We start from the raw sequence: 20,515 nt of genomic DNA on the forward strand, positions 1-20,515 counted from the left end.
AATGCATTTCTGTTATCTCTAATCAGTGGAGGCTGCAGAGACATTATGAACAAATGAATGGTGTATGTTTCACTGCATTTGGTGAACATACGCAATTTACTAAACCTTACTAAACTATAAATACTATTACAACATTGCTTCATAGATAAGGCTGCCCATACTGCTCACCTCTGTTAAATGGAAGTGCCCTAGGTAGTTTGTAAATGCATCCGCCCATGAAGAACAAAGTAGGGTAGCCAGCTTTCAGGGCAAGAGCTGCTTTCTCTTTTGTCCTTACAGAATGTCTGTCCTTGGTTAAAAATAAACAAAGAATCAAACTGGCCTCAGAGGTAGAACTACAAACTTCTGATCAGTGCTACTAAATAAAGATATTATCGTATTAATGAATATGTTTCTGGAGCAGCTTTTGGAAGGGAATCATGTGGGTGCCCACAGACATTAGAAATAAGCAGCCAGTACGTGCAAAAACTGAAACCATGCAGCTGTTCATTGACAAGAAACAGGAGCAGTTACCAGTAACGTGAATGACACCTCAAGGTCACTTCAGAGAACGTAAATGCCAAACATCTTCAAAGTACTCCTACACACAACTAGAACTTAGTGTGTAGTTTTAACCCTGCTTAGTTTCATAGCAGCTGAGATACTGAATACCAGAGCAGGTAACCAGATACCTCCAGGAAAAGAGAGTGTGGAGCCAGCTCCATTGGCACAGGATGCCATCTTGAAAAATATTTTCCAGTCAGTCAAGCATTCCATTAGCAAATTCACATCTAAGTCTTTGGCAAGGCAGGAACATTGTACTCTCTTGCCCTGGGTAATTACACAGACCATGTGAATTTGACAGCCATTTTGATACCTGGTAATATGCTTCAATGTGCACTAACTTGTTTTTAAAACTGAGCAAGGCCAGCACATATGTTTGAGAGCGGGTATCTGCCTATGCTGGGCACTATTTCATGAACGTCAGGTTTCTGTCACAGATCTAAGGCAAATATGACAATTTACAGGAAAGAAATGAGGACATCAATACATTGTGCGTTATTGGAGACGTACAACCTTTATAACACGGTGGCTTTCACTATGATCTCTGGGTTTTCTATGTCCTTTTTGCTTTGGACCATTCTCAGTTCCAGCTGGGCTGAGTTTGGTTTGTTTCCTTCTCCAGCTTGGGCTAGAAAGATTACATCAGAATGTCATTAAAGACAGCTGTATAAAAAGATAACAAGCTCTGCTGTTCTGTTACCCCCGCTATTTTTAATACCCTCCTCACCTCCCCAGTCTCCTTTACTACCCCTTAGCTTCTAAGGTGGGAGATCCAGGGCAGCACTGTGATTTCCTACTACCCCTGTTCTACACCCTCTCCAGGAGAGAAACACAGCCCTGCTGTTAATTAGAAAGTGACGCAGATATGCTCCAAGAACCCACAGATCTGGACCTCCTTAGGAATTGAAAGGCATGGGAACTCCAACGGGAAATAAGCCAAAACCAAAACAAAAAAATCGCTTCTCACATGGCCAACACAGCAAACAGACAGTTTGTTACTGGTTGATAATCCCCTCTCAATACTAAACACATGCACTCCAAGGGAAAGCAAGCGTGCGATGCTTAAAACAGAAGCTCTCTTGCACGTCAAACTCAGCATTTCCTCAAGTTCATCCGCCACTGTTTTGCAAAGCAGTCAAGTGCAGGCGGTGTGACTGCAGTCCCACTACAAGCTGAACAGACATCTGCAGTCGGGTGTTGTCAAAAATAGGCATGGAGGACACAGTAAGGAACAATACTATGAAGCTCTCATTCTGTAAATCCTCTGTCTGCTTCTACACTGGGGGCTACCTTTCGCCAGGAAACCCAGAAATTTCTTTGAATGTTTCTTCTGAGACAAATCCGGATGGAACAAGGGAACAAGATATGAATTAATTACCTTTTGCACTCTTAATGGTCCTTTGCAGAACATGCTGCATGGCTGACACAGTCTTTTCACATGCCACCTGCATTAACATAACATATTCAGGTTTTAGTAAAATGCCAGCTGCCTCGTTTAATATTATTATTTCAAAAACACTGCTATTAAGAGGCAAACATGACTGAGAAGTCACAAACAGGATGACAACCATGTAATGTGGAGTTTGGGGGAAACGATTTAGACTCTTAGTTCTTCCAAAACAGGTACTAGAAACCATACACCTGTATGGACTTTATGTGCTTCAAGGAAAAGAGACAGAATAATTTACCTGATAAATTGATTTCAGTGGTTATTATGAAGTGAGGGTAAAAAATACAATTACAAACATGCATGCAGTCTCTCTCCATAGAGAAGAACATCTTATTTGTCAAACAGAAAAGTATCCTTAAGTAATGTCATAGATTAAAAGGAATAAAGGAAAAAGTAACATAGTCTAAACTTGCAGAGACACGAATAACTTCTCTCACAACCTTCAAATTGTTTGGATGCTTATGTGTCCATGCCAAAAGCATAGCAGCGAACAAGTCTCCTGTTCCAACAAAGACAGCATCCACTTTAGGAGACTCCACTCGAATTCTTTGTGTCATCTTGGTACCATCTGCTTTAGCTATAATAAAATAGACAGTTAAGTAACAGATCTAGCAATTAATACAATAGCATTGACTATAATTTAAAAGAGATTACTAGATTTGAAGTCCTTTCTTGTCTGCCATGTAAAGATGCCAAGGAGCATTGCAAACTTTGTACCAGCTCTTCTAAAAAATGCAACCTTTCAAAACTTTGCCAAGTTGGGATAGCTTTTACAACTTAAATACTGTACATATTTCACTTAAGAGGGAGCAGGTAGCTAGCACCTTTATTTCAATGAAGGATGAGAGCCACCTATTTTCATTTAGACAGCAGCAGCAGCTTGTTCAGGAAACCATACATTTATGGAGAGGGCTGAATCCAGAGTATGTGCAGGCTGTATGGAGAAACAAGAGCAGCTCTAGACATCTGCAGAGAGTATCTGATCCATGTTCCATGTTGTAACCACCATCGAAATGACCAGACTTACTCCAGACCTGGCATATACTGAGTGCTAAGACCCACTGACTGATTCTTAGTGGAATCTGTTCTAAATATCAAGATGTATTCAGTGTCTCAGCAGTCCAGAATGTGATACATTTAGATCCCTTACATGAACTAGAAAAGAGAACATATACCATCGCACATGCCAACTTGCCCAGCAGCTGCACAGAAGCTCAGGCCCAGGCAAAAGCATCCTTGCCTGAGCTATGTTGTAGGTTTACCTGTGCAGAGCCCTCCTGTCCTGATTTTCTGATTTGATTTTCCAATTAATCTTGGATCTGGCTTGTCTCTCCTTGCTCCGATGATCAGTGGAATGTCAATGGGGCCTGTTACCATCACCACTCCAGTTCTGCTCATCTTATTCAGACACTGTGGGCTTGTGCTCTGTTGGTGAGGGCAGTGCTCTGCCTGTGCTATGATCATGCTCAGCTCCCAGCTTGTCTTTCCACAGGGAACTTAGGGAATTACTGCTCTCTAATATTACTGTGGAAGAAGTAGTTCACTTAGTGATCTATAAGTGCCTTCCATGCACTACAAATGGGTCTGGTGAAACTACTTCTTGAAAGGTAACTGAAAGCAGAGAGCAGGTTAAAAAAACCCACAGTTAAACAAAGGAGTTTGTGACTTACTTTTTCTGTGGCTTCCCAGAGCAATTAGGTAGTCATTTCCTAGCGGTGCCTGGAGATCCGAGCTTGTGATCACCACAGTCTCTGGTCCCATGGCATGGAGCATATCCATTACCTTTCCATGTGCAAAAAGACAGAAATCAGTGACTAAGATGTGTGTTGATTAAACTGTACATCATTTGTAGTACTAAGGATTTTTGACAAGCACGTTATTTTGGCATCTTTTGTAAAGATAGAAAACAGTTTCTACTCAAAGAATTCATTGAATTAGGGGAAATTATGTGAAGTAGTAGAATCAAAACATCTGTATTTAAATGAACACACTTGTTAAAACATACAAGCATCTCTGCTCGTATTATCTTTGGATGCTCCTCTGAAAAGACTACTCTGTTTCAGATGTGATCAGAACTTTTCCTCTGCATCACATTTTCGGAACATATTATCAAAAGAATAAGAGAAAAAATACACAGATACAAGCAGCTCAGGTGCTAGAAAGTCGTAACTCCATGTCATGAAGTCTGAATTAGCTACTACTTCAAGAGTTAGCAAAAATGAAGAGTTAAAGAGCTAAGTCAGAGACACAAGTGTGTCTGTCACAATCTTCTTTTCTCATTCTGTTTCAAATCCCAAATGACACCTGTAAAAGCTGTACCTTTGCAGGTGTATTTCCACTCTGTGTGTTCCTCACTTAAGTTCATTCATAGTCTACTTCTGACATCACGATCAATTGCCACAGAAGAGATTTTGACTTCACAGAGAAAGAATTACTTCAACTATGATTTTAGCATAAAACACAGATAAAATATTAATTCTCCCAGAAGCCTTTAACTAAAAATCCTCTCAGGCTAGCTATGACTCAGGAGCAGCTGAATGATATGGATTTATTTCTGCTATTTTTTAATTCTCTATTGCTTTTCTTTCTTGCCTAAGCCTCCAAGTTTCTTCAACTGTCAGACCTCTTTGCACAGACATGAGCTGGGTTTTAGAAGAGGTAGGAAATCCACCAGCATATGCCGACATAATCAATCTGTGAGGTAATATTAAACTCTATTTTATTTCTTAGTTACAATTCACCACCCTAATCACCACTATTTCTAGCTGTAGGACTTAGCCCCTTCTACATTAATATTGCACCATATTTAATTTTATGTTAGAAGACTATACTGTTGCCACTGTTTTACTAAAGAAATGAATAAAAGCATGTCACCATGAAAACAGATGCAGAATTCCTATCACCTCTGAAGGGGATAAATTCCAGCATGGATTATTACAATCTATATATAACATGCAGCTGGGGAGACATTAGAATATAATATCCTGAAAGCAACTATTTAGAAATGCTTCCATTCCTAAGTATAATTCCATCTCTTCAGATTTTATTTTAAACTCATCACAAGTAAGAGCTATCACATGAATCAGACAGTCAGAAAACTAACTTGTAAAATTATCTAGCACATGCAACTTGTCTTTACAGCTGAAATATGCAAACCTAAAACTAATTCCTGCCCAGCTAATAGCATTGTCCTTAAGACTGTGGTTCTGCTTGTAAGGATGAGAATCAAAGAACTAGGTTGCAGTTAGCAGCTAGTGGCATGAAGCACAGTTTAATCAGCCTCGCCCAGCACAGCGCAGTAGTCTAAAACTGCAGGAGGGTGAGGGTGGAAGGGTAGTTAAAAGAGCTGGAGCTGCTTCCATCCTGAGATGGTAATCAACCCATGTTGCATTATGTTGCTGAAGGAAAAAAACAACAAACATTTGAGTCCACAGACCCCAGCTACTCTCCAGGGTGCCACTGCAGCTGCTGTTTGTTTAAAGATTTTGTATCCCTTTGAAGTTCAAAACCAAACTGGAAGAAATAACATCAATCCATTATGAAAGCACTTGATCAGTCAACAAAACAAAGAGCTCAGCCCTTCTCAAGACACCAATAAAACCGTATTCCTATTTTGTCCTTCACCACCAAGCCATGCAGCTTTTTATTTTCCTCAGTTTGCTAATCCTTACATCTCAATGCAGTATATTTGCAGACAATTTATCATGTCTGTATGGTGATGACAGCAGCTGTCAATGCTGTGGATTTGTCTGTCTTTCACCAGGAAGTACCTGAAGGCCATCACTCCCAGTCTGGCTTCTCATCTATGCAACCTATTCTTTTGCAACCCAGGTCTCATCCCCTTTGAGTCAATTTAAGGAAGAGAAACAGAGCGCCAACAAACACTGTCAGGAGGAGATTCAAAGTGTATTCAATCAATCCTTGTAAGAGTTTGCTGGTAAGCTCTCTTCCTTACAAACTGTATGGCAGACTGAGAAATGTCTGCCTTAACTCTCAGTGTTGCTGCTGCACGACTCACATTGTGGACAGCAGACGGGGGCGACTCATGCAGGTTCCTAGTGCCCAGCGTCACCCCGGCACTGCATTTTCACCCCAACCACTGCATTTCCACAGCATGTTTGACTGCTACCCTTCTTGCACTGCAGGAAAACAAACTCACAGAGATCTACTCATTACCACTGTAATGCTTTTATCTGTGGTTCTTCCGGGAAGTTTCTCCAGAAGCCTGACACTAGAACTGAAAGTGTTTTGTGCCTGGAGTGCATGAGCTTTAATGATAAATGGAGAGAAAGGATAGAGGCCAAAGTGACTTCAAGGTTGAAGACAAATAACAAACTGCAGCATTGCAGACAGGAATACCAAAAGAGATCATATACATCCTACCCCTTGCCTACTTACCTCTAAAGCTTCCTTTTCTGTGTGAATCTTCCTGCCCGTGAGTAACCTGAGAATGAAACACAAATCTTAAAAAAGCACAAGTACTCCAGACAATGACTGCTTTCTTTACTCTTTGAAAGGAGGAAAGCTTGGGCTGCACCATACAGGCCTGAAGGGTTTGTAGCTAGAAGGTCTGCTATAACAGACCACTGTCTTTAAAAGATATGTGCAGAGAAACACAGCACTTCTGAAGCCATCCTAACTCACATCAGTCCTAGCCTGCTTCCTGTAGAGGTCCCTGTACCATAAAATTCCCTCACAAATGTCTTCTCTTCATCTCCCATGCAGCTGCTTCCTCCCCTTAAAGGGACCTGTGAAGTATCAGTTTATCTCCTGACCAAAGAGTCACAGCTATGTAGACAGTACAGGCAGGAAATATAAATTCTTAACTCCTATGACATGTTCCCATGGTGGTATTTCTGAATCTAATTTTTGGGGTTTGAGCCAAACTATTTCAGTTTTGATATTTTGACATATAATAAAATTTTTCCTTGAACAGCTAAAAACCAAAACCCAACACATACATACATATGGCATTATATTGAGACAAATAATCTAGACTGAGACAAAATAAAAGAATAAAATCTGTCTCCCCTGCTTTTACCCCAAGTTTGTTAATGAAAGGAAATAAGTACTTACTCAGCTTCAAACTGGTTAGGAGTAATTATATCAGCAACAGGTACAACTTTGTCCCTGTAGACTGGGAGGAGATCCTTGGGCACATACTAGGGGAGAAGGAACATTATCAAATGTTGTCAGCAGTATCTGAGATGAGGGACTGCAACTCTCCTTCCCTCAACTACCATTCATGCTGTCATACAGCCCATCAGCAAAGGGAGACTGGTTGTCTAAGCAGGTGACAAACTAAGATATAAGAGAGTCCACAAAGCCTTTATGTTCTTCAGATTCAAAGCTGAAAAGCATCAGCTGCTTTGGTACACACTGGAGCTCAGCTAAGAGTTCAGGTTAGATTGTGTACAGGGCTCACCTCACCATCCTGAGACCTGCTGTAACTCAATTTAACAAAACCTTTAACAGAAGTTCATTATTTACTAGTAGCTGATATTCTCTGGCAGAACCCCCTATTGTCCATGTTTTACTTTCTCTGTTAGTCTCAGAAGTTATGCAGGGCAGGGTGCATGCATACAACATAAGAAGGACGTGGACCTGTTGGAGCAAGTCCAGAGGAGGCCACGAAGATGATCAGAGGTTTGGAGCATCTCTCCTACGGAGACAGGCTGAGAGAGCTGGAGTTATTCAGTCTGGAGAAGAAAGGGCTCAGGGGAGACCTTACAGCAGCTTCCAGTGCCTAAAGGGGGCCTACAGGAAAGCTGGAGAGCGACATTTTACATGGACTTATAGTAACTGGACAAGGGGTAATGGCTTTAAACTGGAAAAGGGGAGATTTAGATTAGACATTAAGAAGAAATTCTTCATTGTGAGGGTCGTGGGACACTGCAACAGGTTGCCCAGAGAAGCTGTAGCTGCCCCATCCCTGGCAGTGTTCAAGGCCAGGTTGGACAGGGCTCTGAGCAACCTGGTCTAGTGGAAGGTGTCCCTGTCTATGGCAGGGGGTTGGAACTAGATGATCTTTAAGGTTCCTTCCAACCCAAACCATTCTATGATTCTGTGTGCCCCTGTGTTACTGTCTCCCATTCCAATTGTATAAGTAACAGGTACAACCCCACCACAGTGTTGACCACTATGTAAACTTTTATGAGCACGTAAACTATAAAAAAGTACAGGGACAAAGAAGAATTCATGGTGAGTGACTAGTTAAGGCAGAAGAAACCACTATTGCAGATCTCTTCCCACACTGCATTTTTACTGAAACAATTTGATAGTTTTAATCAAAAAGGAATGCTTCTTTGTCAGTATGCAGCCTCGTATTGGCACACAGAACCTTTCTGTCACTGATCACAGCCCCACACCTTACAGCTGTTGGATCTCACACAAAATAAGTCATCTTCATTTAAGTTAAAGTGGTATGTCAATTCACATGATCACTGACAATGCCAGCTGGGCTACCAGCCAAAACAGAGATCCTGACAGATGAGGGAACTCCAATGCGACAAAGACGGAGATCAGGATGATACTTTCCTGCTGACATGGTTTGTATTCCACCTGCTGCTCAACAGAGTTAGAAATAATGCCATAGCTATGCAGCCATCATTCTAATACTGGAAATTAAAGAACAAACTTTCTTGATGCTGCGATTCAAATCCAGAGTTAGGTAAAGTAGCTTAGGTTTGGTGTTTAAAATTAGTAAATCTTTATACATCTTTATATAGCAAATACTCATTATACAGAGAATCCAAACAGGTAGGTACTAACCATAGAGCCTTCTCCATTCCATTTGTCACCCATCACTGGATCACATACTGCAACAGAATAAATCTAGCTTTAGAAATGGGGTACAGTTAGAGAGACCTGGTGGGAAGGAAAAGTTGTAGGTAACAGTAGGAGCTATGTAACAGCACTGAGCACCTTACAGCTTATATACTCTCACAGCTCTTGTAGCACACTCAACCTGAAACTTAAAACTGGCAACTGCCATTTCTGAAAGAGCAGACCATGCATCTTAAAACAATTGTGAGAGGGTTGTAGGCACCCTCTCCGTATCTCCTTCCATGTATTATATCTGAAGGTGATGAGTATGAGAGGGTCTGACTAATGGGAGTAAAGGGGCTTTTGATATGCAATATGCAGAAAGCCCTCCTCTTCACTCCCCAACCCAAAACTCTGGAATAGTAGTATGGTGGGGAAGAAACGTGGGAGAAGCTGATAGCTGTGAAGAGTTCTGTTTTCACTTTAGCATAAAAAGATACATGCCATAAGTACACACCAAAGTGCTGTGTGTATTACAATGAAACAAGAAGAAAAACCCATGCCGAAGTACATAAACTCCTATCAACACACGTTTGGCACAGGTTATGGATTATCAGTATATTAACAACACATTCGAAGTGCCCTCAGTTTCAAAGTGAGGATGGAAACAGCCTAGCCTTCTACCTTAAAAAGGAACATTGTTCATTGTAATTAAAATTTTAAAAAAAGCTTTTAGCAAGATACAAAAGAAATACAGATCGAAAAGTATCAAGTCTATGTTCGATCAGGGTTTAAGGAAGTTTCTATGAGTAAAAAGAGGGTAACTTATTTCACATTTTAAAAGTATTTTCCTTACAGTATAATTTATTTCTTAAATATAAAAGATCTTAGAAGCCTAGCTTCACTCTCATCATCTGATCACTTCCTTCCTGTTCTATAGAGCTAAATGTTTCTTTCTGCTAGTACTCCAATAGTTTTTAGCTTTTACTTACTAGTAGAAGGCTCCAAATAAGCTGACAATACAAGTGTTAATAAAAGCTAAAAAGCAGCAAACCCTGAGTTCACAGAGATATCTCCACTACATTTTTCTAAATGAGAACTGTGGTTTGTTAAGTCAGATATCACATCGTGCAGTACGACACCTTGCAAAATCCTGCAAACCATTCTAGATGTTTCCTGACCACAGAGTTTACTGAACCTGAAGGTGACAGGCTCAAACCTTCATTCACAGCTTCTTATCCCACTAAATTCTTACTGACTTTGCCCTGTCACTCTAAACATTTTGCTCAATTCAAGCCTACACTGGGTTATGTTCAAAAGTCCTGAAACATGCAGAGAGTCAGGAAGGAAAGGCGAGAATCTTTTATCACATGTTTAAAGCCTGACTTGACATGTCAACAACAGCAGTTGCTAGAGTCTGTTGTTCTTTGAGTGCTCCTAGGCAACCTTAGCAGAGGGCACCAAAGTTGAGTTAAAAAAGCCTCAGTTTAAGCTAAATTATGAAGCTTATAAGATATAGAAAGACACTTCTGGGATGCAACATGAAACGAGAGCAGGGCAACATGAGATAGCCTATCCTGCTGTTGACTGACTTGGAAATCAGGGAGAGGCTTTATCTACCAGCAGTTACAGGATATGCCTCTGAACTACAAACAAAAGCACCAGCTAGGATTTTACAAGTCATTCTTTGATACAGCCAATCAGTCCTCAGGGCACATTTTCCTTTGGACAGCACAATGCAAGAAAAATACTGAAAGGCACAGAATCATAAAAATAAAACCTGACTTCCTCAACACTTAAGCAATGCTGAAACGCATCTTCACTGAAGAGCCTCAGCTGATCCCAGCCACATCAGAGTGCAAGATGGTTGTGAAACGCTGGGTAACATCAGACCAGTGTTTTCATCCTAAAACATTAAAATGATGGGCATGTACATTGCTGAAGCAGAAAGTAGTATAATATACATCCTTACCATATACTAGGTCAGAATTCTGTTGCTTCAACTCCTGGACAATATCAACCACCATTGCAAGAAACGATGTGTCTCTTGTATACCCTTTGGGAAAAAAAAAAAAGACACTTCTGAAGTCTGTTTTCACAAGCACTTTTTTTTCCCCAGATAGGAATGCTGCACATTTCTCATTCTTTGGAACAATACGTTTTTAGAACACAGGCATTTTAGTGTTTCATTCAGGAATAACAGGTGGAAGACAAATTTAGATAGTGTTTGCACAACTACAAATATAACCTTAAAAATCCATTTACCAAGTATGTTATATATGAAGGGCTCATACAACTTCGAAATGCTTGAACAAATATACAAAAAGGTCAGGATTAAAGGAAAAAACATTTTTCTTCAAAACAGTAGTCTGAATCAGTGCTGTTTATCATCTAGAAAATAAATATTTTTAATTCCACATAATTTTCATATACTCTAGTTTGAAACAGGTTTTTTTATTATTAATGTTGGTCCAACACATTCATTCCATGGAGAATTAATTTTGAGTATTTTAGAGCGATGGCTGATATACCAATAAAATTCCTATTTTTAGGCTTAGCAGTGATATAAGCTGGAAATAAATTTTATTATATTTCAAGGCCCTAATCACAATATTCTTATTTCATCATTAATTTCTTTATTTTATAGATGCTTCTTTATATACTTTATGAATTAGCTTTATTTACAACATCTATTAAATAATAATTTGATTTTCATTGATTTTAGTTCATTTAATAGTAGTATTTTTAGCAAGGTAGTTTCTTCAAACCTTCAGCTTGGAAATGTCCATTCCACTAATATATTTTTAAACACATTTTTGAGATTTTCTTTTTTTTAACTCACAAATTTAATCAATTCTTGGATATTGCAGAGAAATGGGAAAAGTTCCCAAGAGTTTTGGACAAAATGCTTTGTCTGATGTCAATACTGTTAATCAGTCAAAAGAGCCAAGCAGAGATTTTTCTTTAAAATAACCAGTGATGGTAGACTGTCTGAAAACAAGACCCAAACCAGACTACGATTAACATTACTGACAGGAGTGTTTCAAAAAAATCACACTGATTTGGAGTTTCTCACCTTAAGTATTTTACTCTAAGTGAACCAAATACACGAAGATCTACACATAACTAACAGTTACAAAAGTTAGCAAAGTGTTATTTTGTATAACCAGCTACACCCAGAGAAATTTTTAATGTTTTCCCTGTGAATGAAGCACTTTCCTGCATGTGCATAAATGAAATTAAATCAATAAAATCTGGCAATATATTTCTGTTTACCTTTAAAAAGTGACTGTTCACAGCTATAAAAAATTGATACTGCAATCTACACCAGATGCACAGCTCTTACTGAGGTGAAACCCAATCAGTAAACTACACTTGAGAAAAAGTATTAGATGAGAAGCAGATTTTTAAAAAACCGCACATAGAATTTTTCCTTTCTATAAAACATTCTACAAGAAATTCTCTTTGTCTGTATTTATAAGCAAATATATAAATAGTCATATATTTGCTTGCCGAATGGCAAGCAAACAAAGATGCTGGTCATTATGTCCTGCAGAACTGTATCCATTCAAAGGACCTACATAGTAACAAAAGAAAAAAAAAATAAAAATCAAGAGATAGGACAAGAGGCAAAAAACAAAACCCAGCCCTGCTTATACTTCGTCTATATCCAAGGCACTGCCCTAGAAAGATTAAGTACAAAAAATAAGGACAACCATGTATAAAATCATGGTATAGCACTGGAGAGTACCAGTACTGCTCATTTAGGAGGAAGGGTTAAACTCATGCCTTCATAATAAATTTTAAAACAATACTCTGACATTCCTCATCTTTTTTTTCAGTAGAGACACTCCCAAAACATTAATTAAGTCTGTACATGACTGGCCTGTACAAGTCTGTAAACTATACAAGGGGATCAATTTACCTACCAGGCTGGAGAACACTGTTTCCAGCTAAACAGCATGAGCAGGTGAGACTGTAATACACAGACAAAAAACTCCAGGAGGAATCAAAGTAGGGAAAAATGCAATTGCTTGGTTTTGAATAAGGAGGGATGTGGTTTATATTCCTTTACTTCTGTTTACATCTCATGGGAACTCCAAGGAACAAGCTCTTCTTACCTGTGAGCACATAATCGTACCGGTTGACCTTATTCAGCTTAAGTCCTTCATACAGTTCATGAAGTTCATCTGAATTTAACACCTGACCCTTCCAGTGGGCATAACCTGCAAAGTAAATGCCAGATAATATTTCAAGAGCTAGATTTTCTATTTAGGATCACATAGATTATACACTTGGAAGGACTGTATCAGATACTAGTACTAGAAAGCATTTCCATTTCTTCCCCCATAAAACTGTTGTCAAATGAAAGTTGCTGCCAGCAGAACAGTTAATGTGCTCAACTGCTTCTTAGCATCTGTGTTTCCCAAAGGAACTAGAGTGACTACACTGGAGTCTTAGACTGTCCATTTAGCAGCAAATCGAGCAGAGCACACAAAATCTCCTGCAAGTTTTCTCATGGAGCTTATACAACCATCCCTTTCCTGGGTGGAGGTGGACCAACGCATGTTTCAGATTTCACTGGAGGAAGGTGTCAGTATAATCAATTTTTGTTATTTTATACTATAAAATAAGAACAAGATTGACAGCTAGATGACAAGCTTAAATGGGCTTGTGGATCTGTATGGACACAGGCATGCAGCACTGCTGCACCCCTCAGATGTGGCATTTGCTGGGACCTGCATATAGCAAATAAAGCAACCACAGGACACTGCCATGGATGCTCTTTAAACATACAATGGCATCTGACAGATTTCCTTCCTAAAATAGCACAGTTTTAATGCTGAGGATCCTAGAGGAGGCAAATGAGTATCAAACAGACAAATAACATCCATACGCTCTTATCCTTGAATGATCTTTATGAACTACAAGCCTATTATTCCTGGCTGAGAAGCAGATGGAAGGTGAAGTTACTTGGGAGAAACTGAACTGATTTTAATAAATAATGGACCAAGCTCCATGTTCGCCAATTTCAAAGGAAAAAAACCCAAACAACACCAAACAAAAACCCACAACCAAATCTTCCTTGACAGACTTTAAATATTTGTTGAAAAACGTAAATGCATCTTGCACTTTATCATCAAAGCCTGCCCATCTAGATGGCAGCCATCACTCTCTCTACGCAAGAATAAGGCTTCCTCCATGGTATTAGATGGAGGACCTGCAATTTAATTCTTCCAACCTCCATAAATCCAGAGTTTGTTAAAAATCTTATCTTTTTATTAACTGGAATTCGGAAAAGTGAAATGTTAAATGAGGTATCTTCTTCCATACCACCACCATGTGAAGATAATGGTAATTTTGTTTGTTTTAACTTCTGCTCTTTGCATTAGAAAATTCTGTGATAAAAACTGTTGGCTTTATCACTCCAAACTGTGTTATTAGAGTAACTGCCAAAAGGTGCCTAGAGCCTAGGATAAGCACATTTTTCAGTTTTCTTTCTTATGAATGCAAATACACCCACAGCAGGGTGAGCAGATGGATCATCTTGTTCTTCTCAGCTCATAAGGGCCTAGACTCTAAAACATGACTCGCTGCCAGCTGGCTGAGGGACTGACTCACATCAGCCACTACTATTCCCTCCCTAGCAAATGCTTTTTCAAAAGTCTCTATGGAGAAACAGACAAAGTGAGGGATTCCCGTATGTCAGGACTGTAGTTCCACTGCAGAACACCGTGATACTCAGAATAGCAATGCCCAACACCTAGGCACCTATCTAGCCCCAAGTATATGAGGAACCCTTGACTACAAACTCAGCTTATTTAACACACATGCAGACGTTTGTTCTGTCACATGTGCAGCTTCAGAGGAAATAATCTGCCTTCTCCTCTTCCCCAGATCTCTACTTCTATTAGCACCGGAAAGCCATCCACACAGGGACACAATAGAGTATTTTCACAGCATCACAGAATGGTTTGGGTTGGAAGGGACCTTAAAGATCACCTGGTTCCAACCCTCCTGCCATAAGCAGGGACACCTCCCACTAGACCAGGTTGCTCAAAGCCCTGTCCAACCTCACCTTGAACACTACCCTCGTATTAAAGAACTTACTCCTAATATCTAATCTAAATCTGTCCTCTTTCAGTTTTTATTCCATTGTGCCCACCAATAAAACCAAGTGCAGTTATCACCCAGAATCAACATCAGCTGGCAAAAGAGCAGTCATTCATTTTACACATGGCCATAAAACCAACTGTGATAGATTGTCCAGACAATCTATTCTCAGGAGCCATTCCTACAGAGAGACTCTGCACATTCAATATTTAACTAAAAGTTCACCTTCCTATGTCAAGCTGTCTTAAACAGCACAGGGTCCGTGTCAAACTTATCCTCCACTGAAAGAGAGAAATAAATACTGGAATAAAATGTTAGGTAGTTTAGCTCAGGAAATGGTGAAGTACCTACACGAGGCACAAACTCTGTAGCAATGACTTCCAAGGGCATTTAGAGGATCCTTTTTACCACCTGGTTACACATTTAATACAACCTAAAGTCTAATCACACAATAGCTGGAGGGGAAAAAAAAAAAAAAACCCTTACGGAAACTCCCAGCAATATAGACAGAAGAAAAAGGGTAATGCTTTCACTGGCTCTTCAGAGAGCTGTGATTTCACTAGGAGTTGAATCATGGTTGAGTAAAAAGAAAGAAACAAAATCAAAATTGGCAGCAAGATGGGAACAACCCTAAACCCGTTCCCCAGTGTAAGTTCATGTACCATAATCAACAACAGGCAAATCCCATGACCCTGGATTTATCCCACTCTCCTACTGGAACCAAAAAAACAGCTTCTCTAGAGGGACAGAATAAAAAGCCAGTTACTTATATTCAAAATAAAGGGCTTCACTAGCTGAAGGATGGATAATCTGGGGTCTGAGGAAGGAGAGAGACTGCCTTGAGAGGGGAAAGGCAAAAAGGAAGAAAGCTGAGTCTTCCTTGTTTGGTTACAAAACCACCAAATAATTCCACTCAGTGCTGAACTGAGGGAGCAGAGAGAACACTGAAAATCATGATACAGATCTACAAAACTGCACTTGGCTCAGACTGACTGCATTAGTATCCCAGATTAGTAATAATTTTAAACACACAGGTGAACATAAACATTTAAACATCTTTATACCCCTTATGCTTATCTGTGCTACAGCCTTTTATTTCAATATATTTGCTTTTAGGAGATAAGAGAATGAAGAACAGGTAAGCTCTGATGATTCTTGTCACTTATCCCTCTAAAATGATATATGTATTCATTAGACTCCAAGGAAATATCTTGATTCATCAGTACAAAAAAGAAAGAAACCCAGAATCACAACCAAGAGAGCAGCTAATATGGCACCAAATATAAATTCACATACTTTTATGTCTTGGTTGTTGTTTTTTTTTTCCTTTGGAATGTATTTATAAGCCTCTTAATTACTTTCAAAAACAAGAAGAAAATAAAAGATTAAAAATCCCAGACATACAAGGAAAGAAAAAACCAAAATCAAACATCCCCCCTCCCCCCCCCAAAAAAAAACCAAACAAGCTACCATTTAAGAATAGTAAGGCACGTAAGATGTCTTTGTTTGCTAACCCAGAACATTCTGTTCTGACGTCTGAGTTCCTCCTGTGGCTCTGCCTGCAAAACTATTCCAAGTGACTTCAATAACCAAGTATTTTACATGGGAAAAAGGAAGAAAGATCTAGTGTTTAAGACACATGATGGGCAGGCAATCTGGTCCCAGCTGTGTTACAAAATCCACATGCAAACTGTGGCAAACAACTTGGACTAAACACAACTTAATGTTCAGCTACCAGGGGGCCTTCAGCAAAGTTAGAAATAGAGTGCCAAATTCTCCACTGGATTTTTACAGATGGTCAATGTGGGAGTAAAATACTACCAGTGTTAATGCATGACTGGAGATCTTTTCTTTTCATCCCACATTCCACAGGTGTGAATGACTGTGTACAGGTGGTAGACTGTGAAGAATCACATCAGCAAAACATAATTATAATTTCATGTATTAGACCTTCCAGCCAACCTAACCACCTACTACACACCCACTAAGTGGGAAAGTGTTTTGTTTAAAAATAAAGAACTGAAAAAAACCCACAACAAACCTACCCAACAGGCTATTTGTTCTGGAGCAGTTTCAAGGGTAGGATTTGGATGGCAAAGTCAGCACATTATAGGCTTAACATTAACCTACCAATTAAAAACTAAAATGCTAATCACTGAAGAATTAAAAATGCACCTCCAAAATCAACGACAAGAAAATAAAATCTAGATTTTTATTTCTGCACATCAGATGATGAAATACTCCTGAAAACAATACAGTAAAATAGCACAGAATCTTTGTAGGTTGCATAATAGCTTCTTTTATTTGTACATGAAGCATGATGCCATTCAAGGGTGAGTCACGATTAGAGTTCCTCACCAAGCAACCTGACAAACTGTTCTCCCAGGGGGACTGATTTAAAGCGCATTTTCCAAATTTCAGGATTATCAGAGACTAACGCTGTATTTTCCGAGCAGAAGTCAGCAGAAATAGACCCCTGGTATCATACTAATTTAACGACAGGGAAAAAAAAACCAGTAATGATTCACCAAAGCAAGCCTGTTACGTCACAGATTCTGAGTTTTACCTTTTGCTGACATGACCCAGTTTAAAGATGAGTATGAGCAACGAAAAAAACATGTCCAAAATCTCACATAGTTTTCTACCTGTGACCCTCTAGTACGTGGCATTCTTTCAGAAACTAAAGGTCACAGATAGATTTTGAAGCAGAAATCTGTCCTTCAGCTTTAATGATAACCACAGAAAGAGTTGTCATAAGATCTTGTAGGAAAATCAAGTTACCTCCACCCATTCATCCAGCACATGATTCCTGTGTATTGGGGGCTCCACTCAAAAGCCACAGCACAGCCCAGCTGTTTCTAATTTTTTTCTAATCCCTGCAGCTGTACATTGACTTCCAGGTATTAGTGCAAGTTGGTGTGCAGGAACATGTAAATGTTCAAGCTTGGAAAAGTCTTTATATGAGGCCACCACATGTTCCTATGTGCCTCTCTCAAAAAGGAGGTGCAACACCACTGGGCTTAGAATCTATCCTTCAATGTAAGAAAGGGTATAAAGAATTTAATGGGAAAACTGCAGTGTTGTAAAACCAGACCTGTCATATAAGGGAATGTGCCCTTCTTTTCTGCTCCTTTCTCTTCCAGCCAAATGACCAATACTACTAAATATAATCTCCTTTTATTCACACATGGCAAGTACCAAACACTTATGATATTGTGATGTTCTTCTGAAAACTCTGCTTCCCAAAGTCATGAGGTTCTGCAGTAATCTTTGGGGTTTTTAAACACATTTTCTAAGACAATTGAGATTACAAAGGGCATAGGAGGGAGGAATAAAATAGAAGTGAATTCTAAACACCAGGAAACAAAAGTTCCAAATACTTTAAAAACTTGTGATCTTTGAGATAGTTTTGGTTTTGGGATGTTGCTACAGGCCCTCTTGAGGTGGAGGGTGGGGAGATGATCACTGGTTTGTTCCTTCTTCTATCTTCACTGTCTGCCAAACCTTGAGTGAAGCACTGGTAACCTTTCTCCAGATGTGATCTTCCCTCTTTTCTGTTTTAAGAACCTGGTCATCCTATTGGTAATGTAATTTCCCTACCTTCAGACACATTCAGTTTATGGTCCAGTAACACCTCTTCTAAGCTCTTTTAACACCCTGTAAAGCTAATTTAGTCTTGAAACTGAAAGCCAACAAATGACAGGTGCTCATCCATTTTGAGTGCCAAGTTACTTCACGTGAAAAAATTGCTTAATTTCTGGAAGATTACCACAGTTCTATCCAGCTTTCAAAACCTAAACAACAAACCCCCCAAAGCTGAAAAACTAAATACATTAAAGAAACATGAAGAAGACATACGTCATGTCTAAGTAGCAATTAAAAAAGTGAGAGAACCTTTGTACTGTGCCAAAGTGTACAAGCAAAACAAGCAGCTTTTTGCCTAAGCCCGGCAAGACCCCCACCCCTTGTTTGATTATTACCTCTTTAGTGCCCTTCCTCAACTAGCAGAGATGGCTTTCTAGATACCTTTGAAACATTCACTTCTTAATCCCAGCATGGCACTGAATTCCTCCCAAGATAGGAACATCTTGTAACATTCCGAAAGCTGCATGGAGCTCACATAATAAGAGTGGATAAAGGCTTCCTGGTCTACTCTCTATTCTGAAAACGCAGTTCATTAACAGAGCTGTATGTGTGAGATACTAGTAAACTATTGCAACTTCATTGTTTGGTGCTGATATGTTTATTTGGTTTTGTTTGGCTGCTGTTGAGGGGAGGGGTCTTGGGTGGGTGCGGTGTTTGAGGTTTTTAATATTTTGGCTTTTGGTGAGTTGTTTTTTTGGGTTTTGTTTTCTTGCTTTTTTGTTTGGAAGGGTTTTTTTGGGGGGTTTGTTTTTGGTTGGTTGTTTTGTTTGTCAGAAACAATTTCTGCTCTTTTCCAAGATGTTAAGGTCAGAATTTATTCCTGGATTATTTCTTTTACACACCCCTACAATTCCTTTATCTAGAGCAGATCTCCCCACAACCAGCCTGCCACAACCATGACAGTAGATCTCTCTCTATTGATCCAAAAATGGAAAGTCACTTGGAACGCCTTTATGGGTGAAAGATGCTGCTAAAATAAACATAAATTTCAGATTTCTTTTGAAAAATGAAGTCCTCTAGCACTGTGAGTGTTAGGAGGTCTAAAAGTATTATGTGAGCGCATCATGTTCAGGCTTAGAACCCAAGTGAAAATACACCCAAATGTATTAACACCCCATTCCCTTCCTCCCTTCAGAATGTAATTTAGGATACTTGCTAGCCAATCTGGGTGGACAGAAGAAGAGAGGAAACATTATGTCTAGCTCAGTAGTCTTCTGATACTTGGGTTGGTAATATGATTACGAGTGTCATGGAGCTGTAAGACAGAGGAACAGTACTGAAGACTCCCTTGTTCACAGGCCTGCCTGCGTAGAGATCAGTATTCATGTTATTTCATTGTCTGACTTTAATTAGATTACTGCCTAACAAAAGAAATCCACACTCCGTAGCAGAACAGGACATTACCACATCATATCATGCCCTAATCCCAAATCCAGACTTCTGTGAGACTTGAAAACATGAAAATTACATTTCTGTCCTATATCCTGAAAGTGTGGTTGAAAACATAAAACTGATCTCCTTTCCACTGTCCTGTGATGAGGTGAGCCACACGTTGAGTATTGCTGAGTCACTGTGGGGTGGTATCTGAAGATGCATGTAAAATTTTACCTGTATGGTTTGAAAACTGGACAGAGTTCACCGTATCAACTTCAAATCCCAAAACCTGTAACAGAACACAGGAATATTTCTTTTAACAACACACATTCGTTAACATATTATCAACATCACAAAACACAAGAAAGGACTCTTATTTCACAGTGCATATTTAAAAATCTTGAGTGTTGGTTTAAAATGAAAGCTGAGCCAACAGACATTCAGCATAAACAAACAATGCAGTACTTTCCTACAGCAGAGAACATGGAACAAAAGTGACATTGGAAGCAGCACCAGAAAAACAGGGTTCTGGATCCTCAGGCTAGAGTTCATCTGGGGATCAGGATGGAGAGACTGGTCTAGCAGCAGTGACCGAAGCCCTGAAGAAAGCCTTGGCTAATCCTT

General features: G+C 39.4%; 1 protein-coding gene across 1 annotated transcript; it reads right to left on the reverse strand.

The window, feature by feature from the left end:
- Nucleotides 1-1,040: 1,040 nt before the first annotated feature.
- Nucleotides 1,041-20,180, reverse strand: PDXK (pyridoxal (pyridoxine, vitamin B6) kinase; the record flags this gene model as incomplete). The annotated part of the gene is made up of 10 exons (XM_010014132.1): nucleotides 1,041-1,171; nucleotides 1,922-1,988; nucleotides 2,434-2,570; nucleotides 3,664-3,775; nucleotides 6,392-6,437; nucleotides 7,070-7,155; nucleotides 8,765-8,811; nucleotides 10,731-10,814; nucleotides 12,880-12,984; nucleotides 20,126-20,180. Coding segments are annotated over 10 exons (852 nt in total), but the record flags the coding sequence as incomplete, so codon positions are not given.
- Between the last annotated feature and the right edge of the window lie 335 nt (nucleotides 20,181-20,515).

Source organism: Nestor notabilis, unplaced genomic scaffold (genome assembly GCF_000696875.1).
Source record: "Nestor notabilis isolate BGI_N333 unplaced genomic scaffold, ASM69687v1 scaffold2325, whole genome shotgun sequence".
NCBI classification, from domain to species: domain Eukaryota; kingdom Metazoa; phylum Chordata; class Aves; order Psittaciformes; family Psittacidae; genus Nestor; species Nestor notabilis.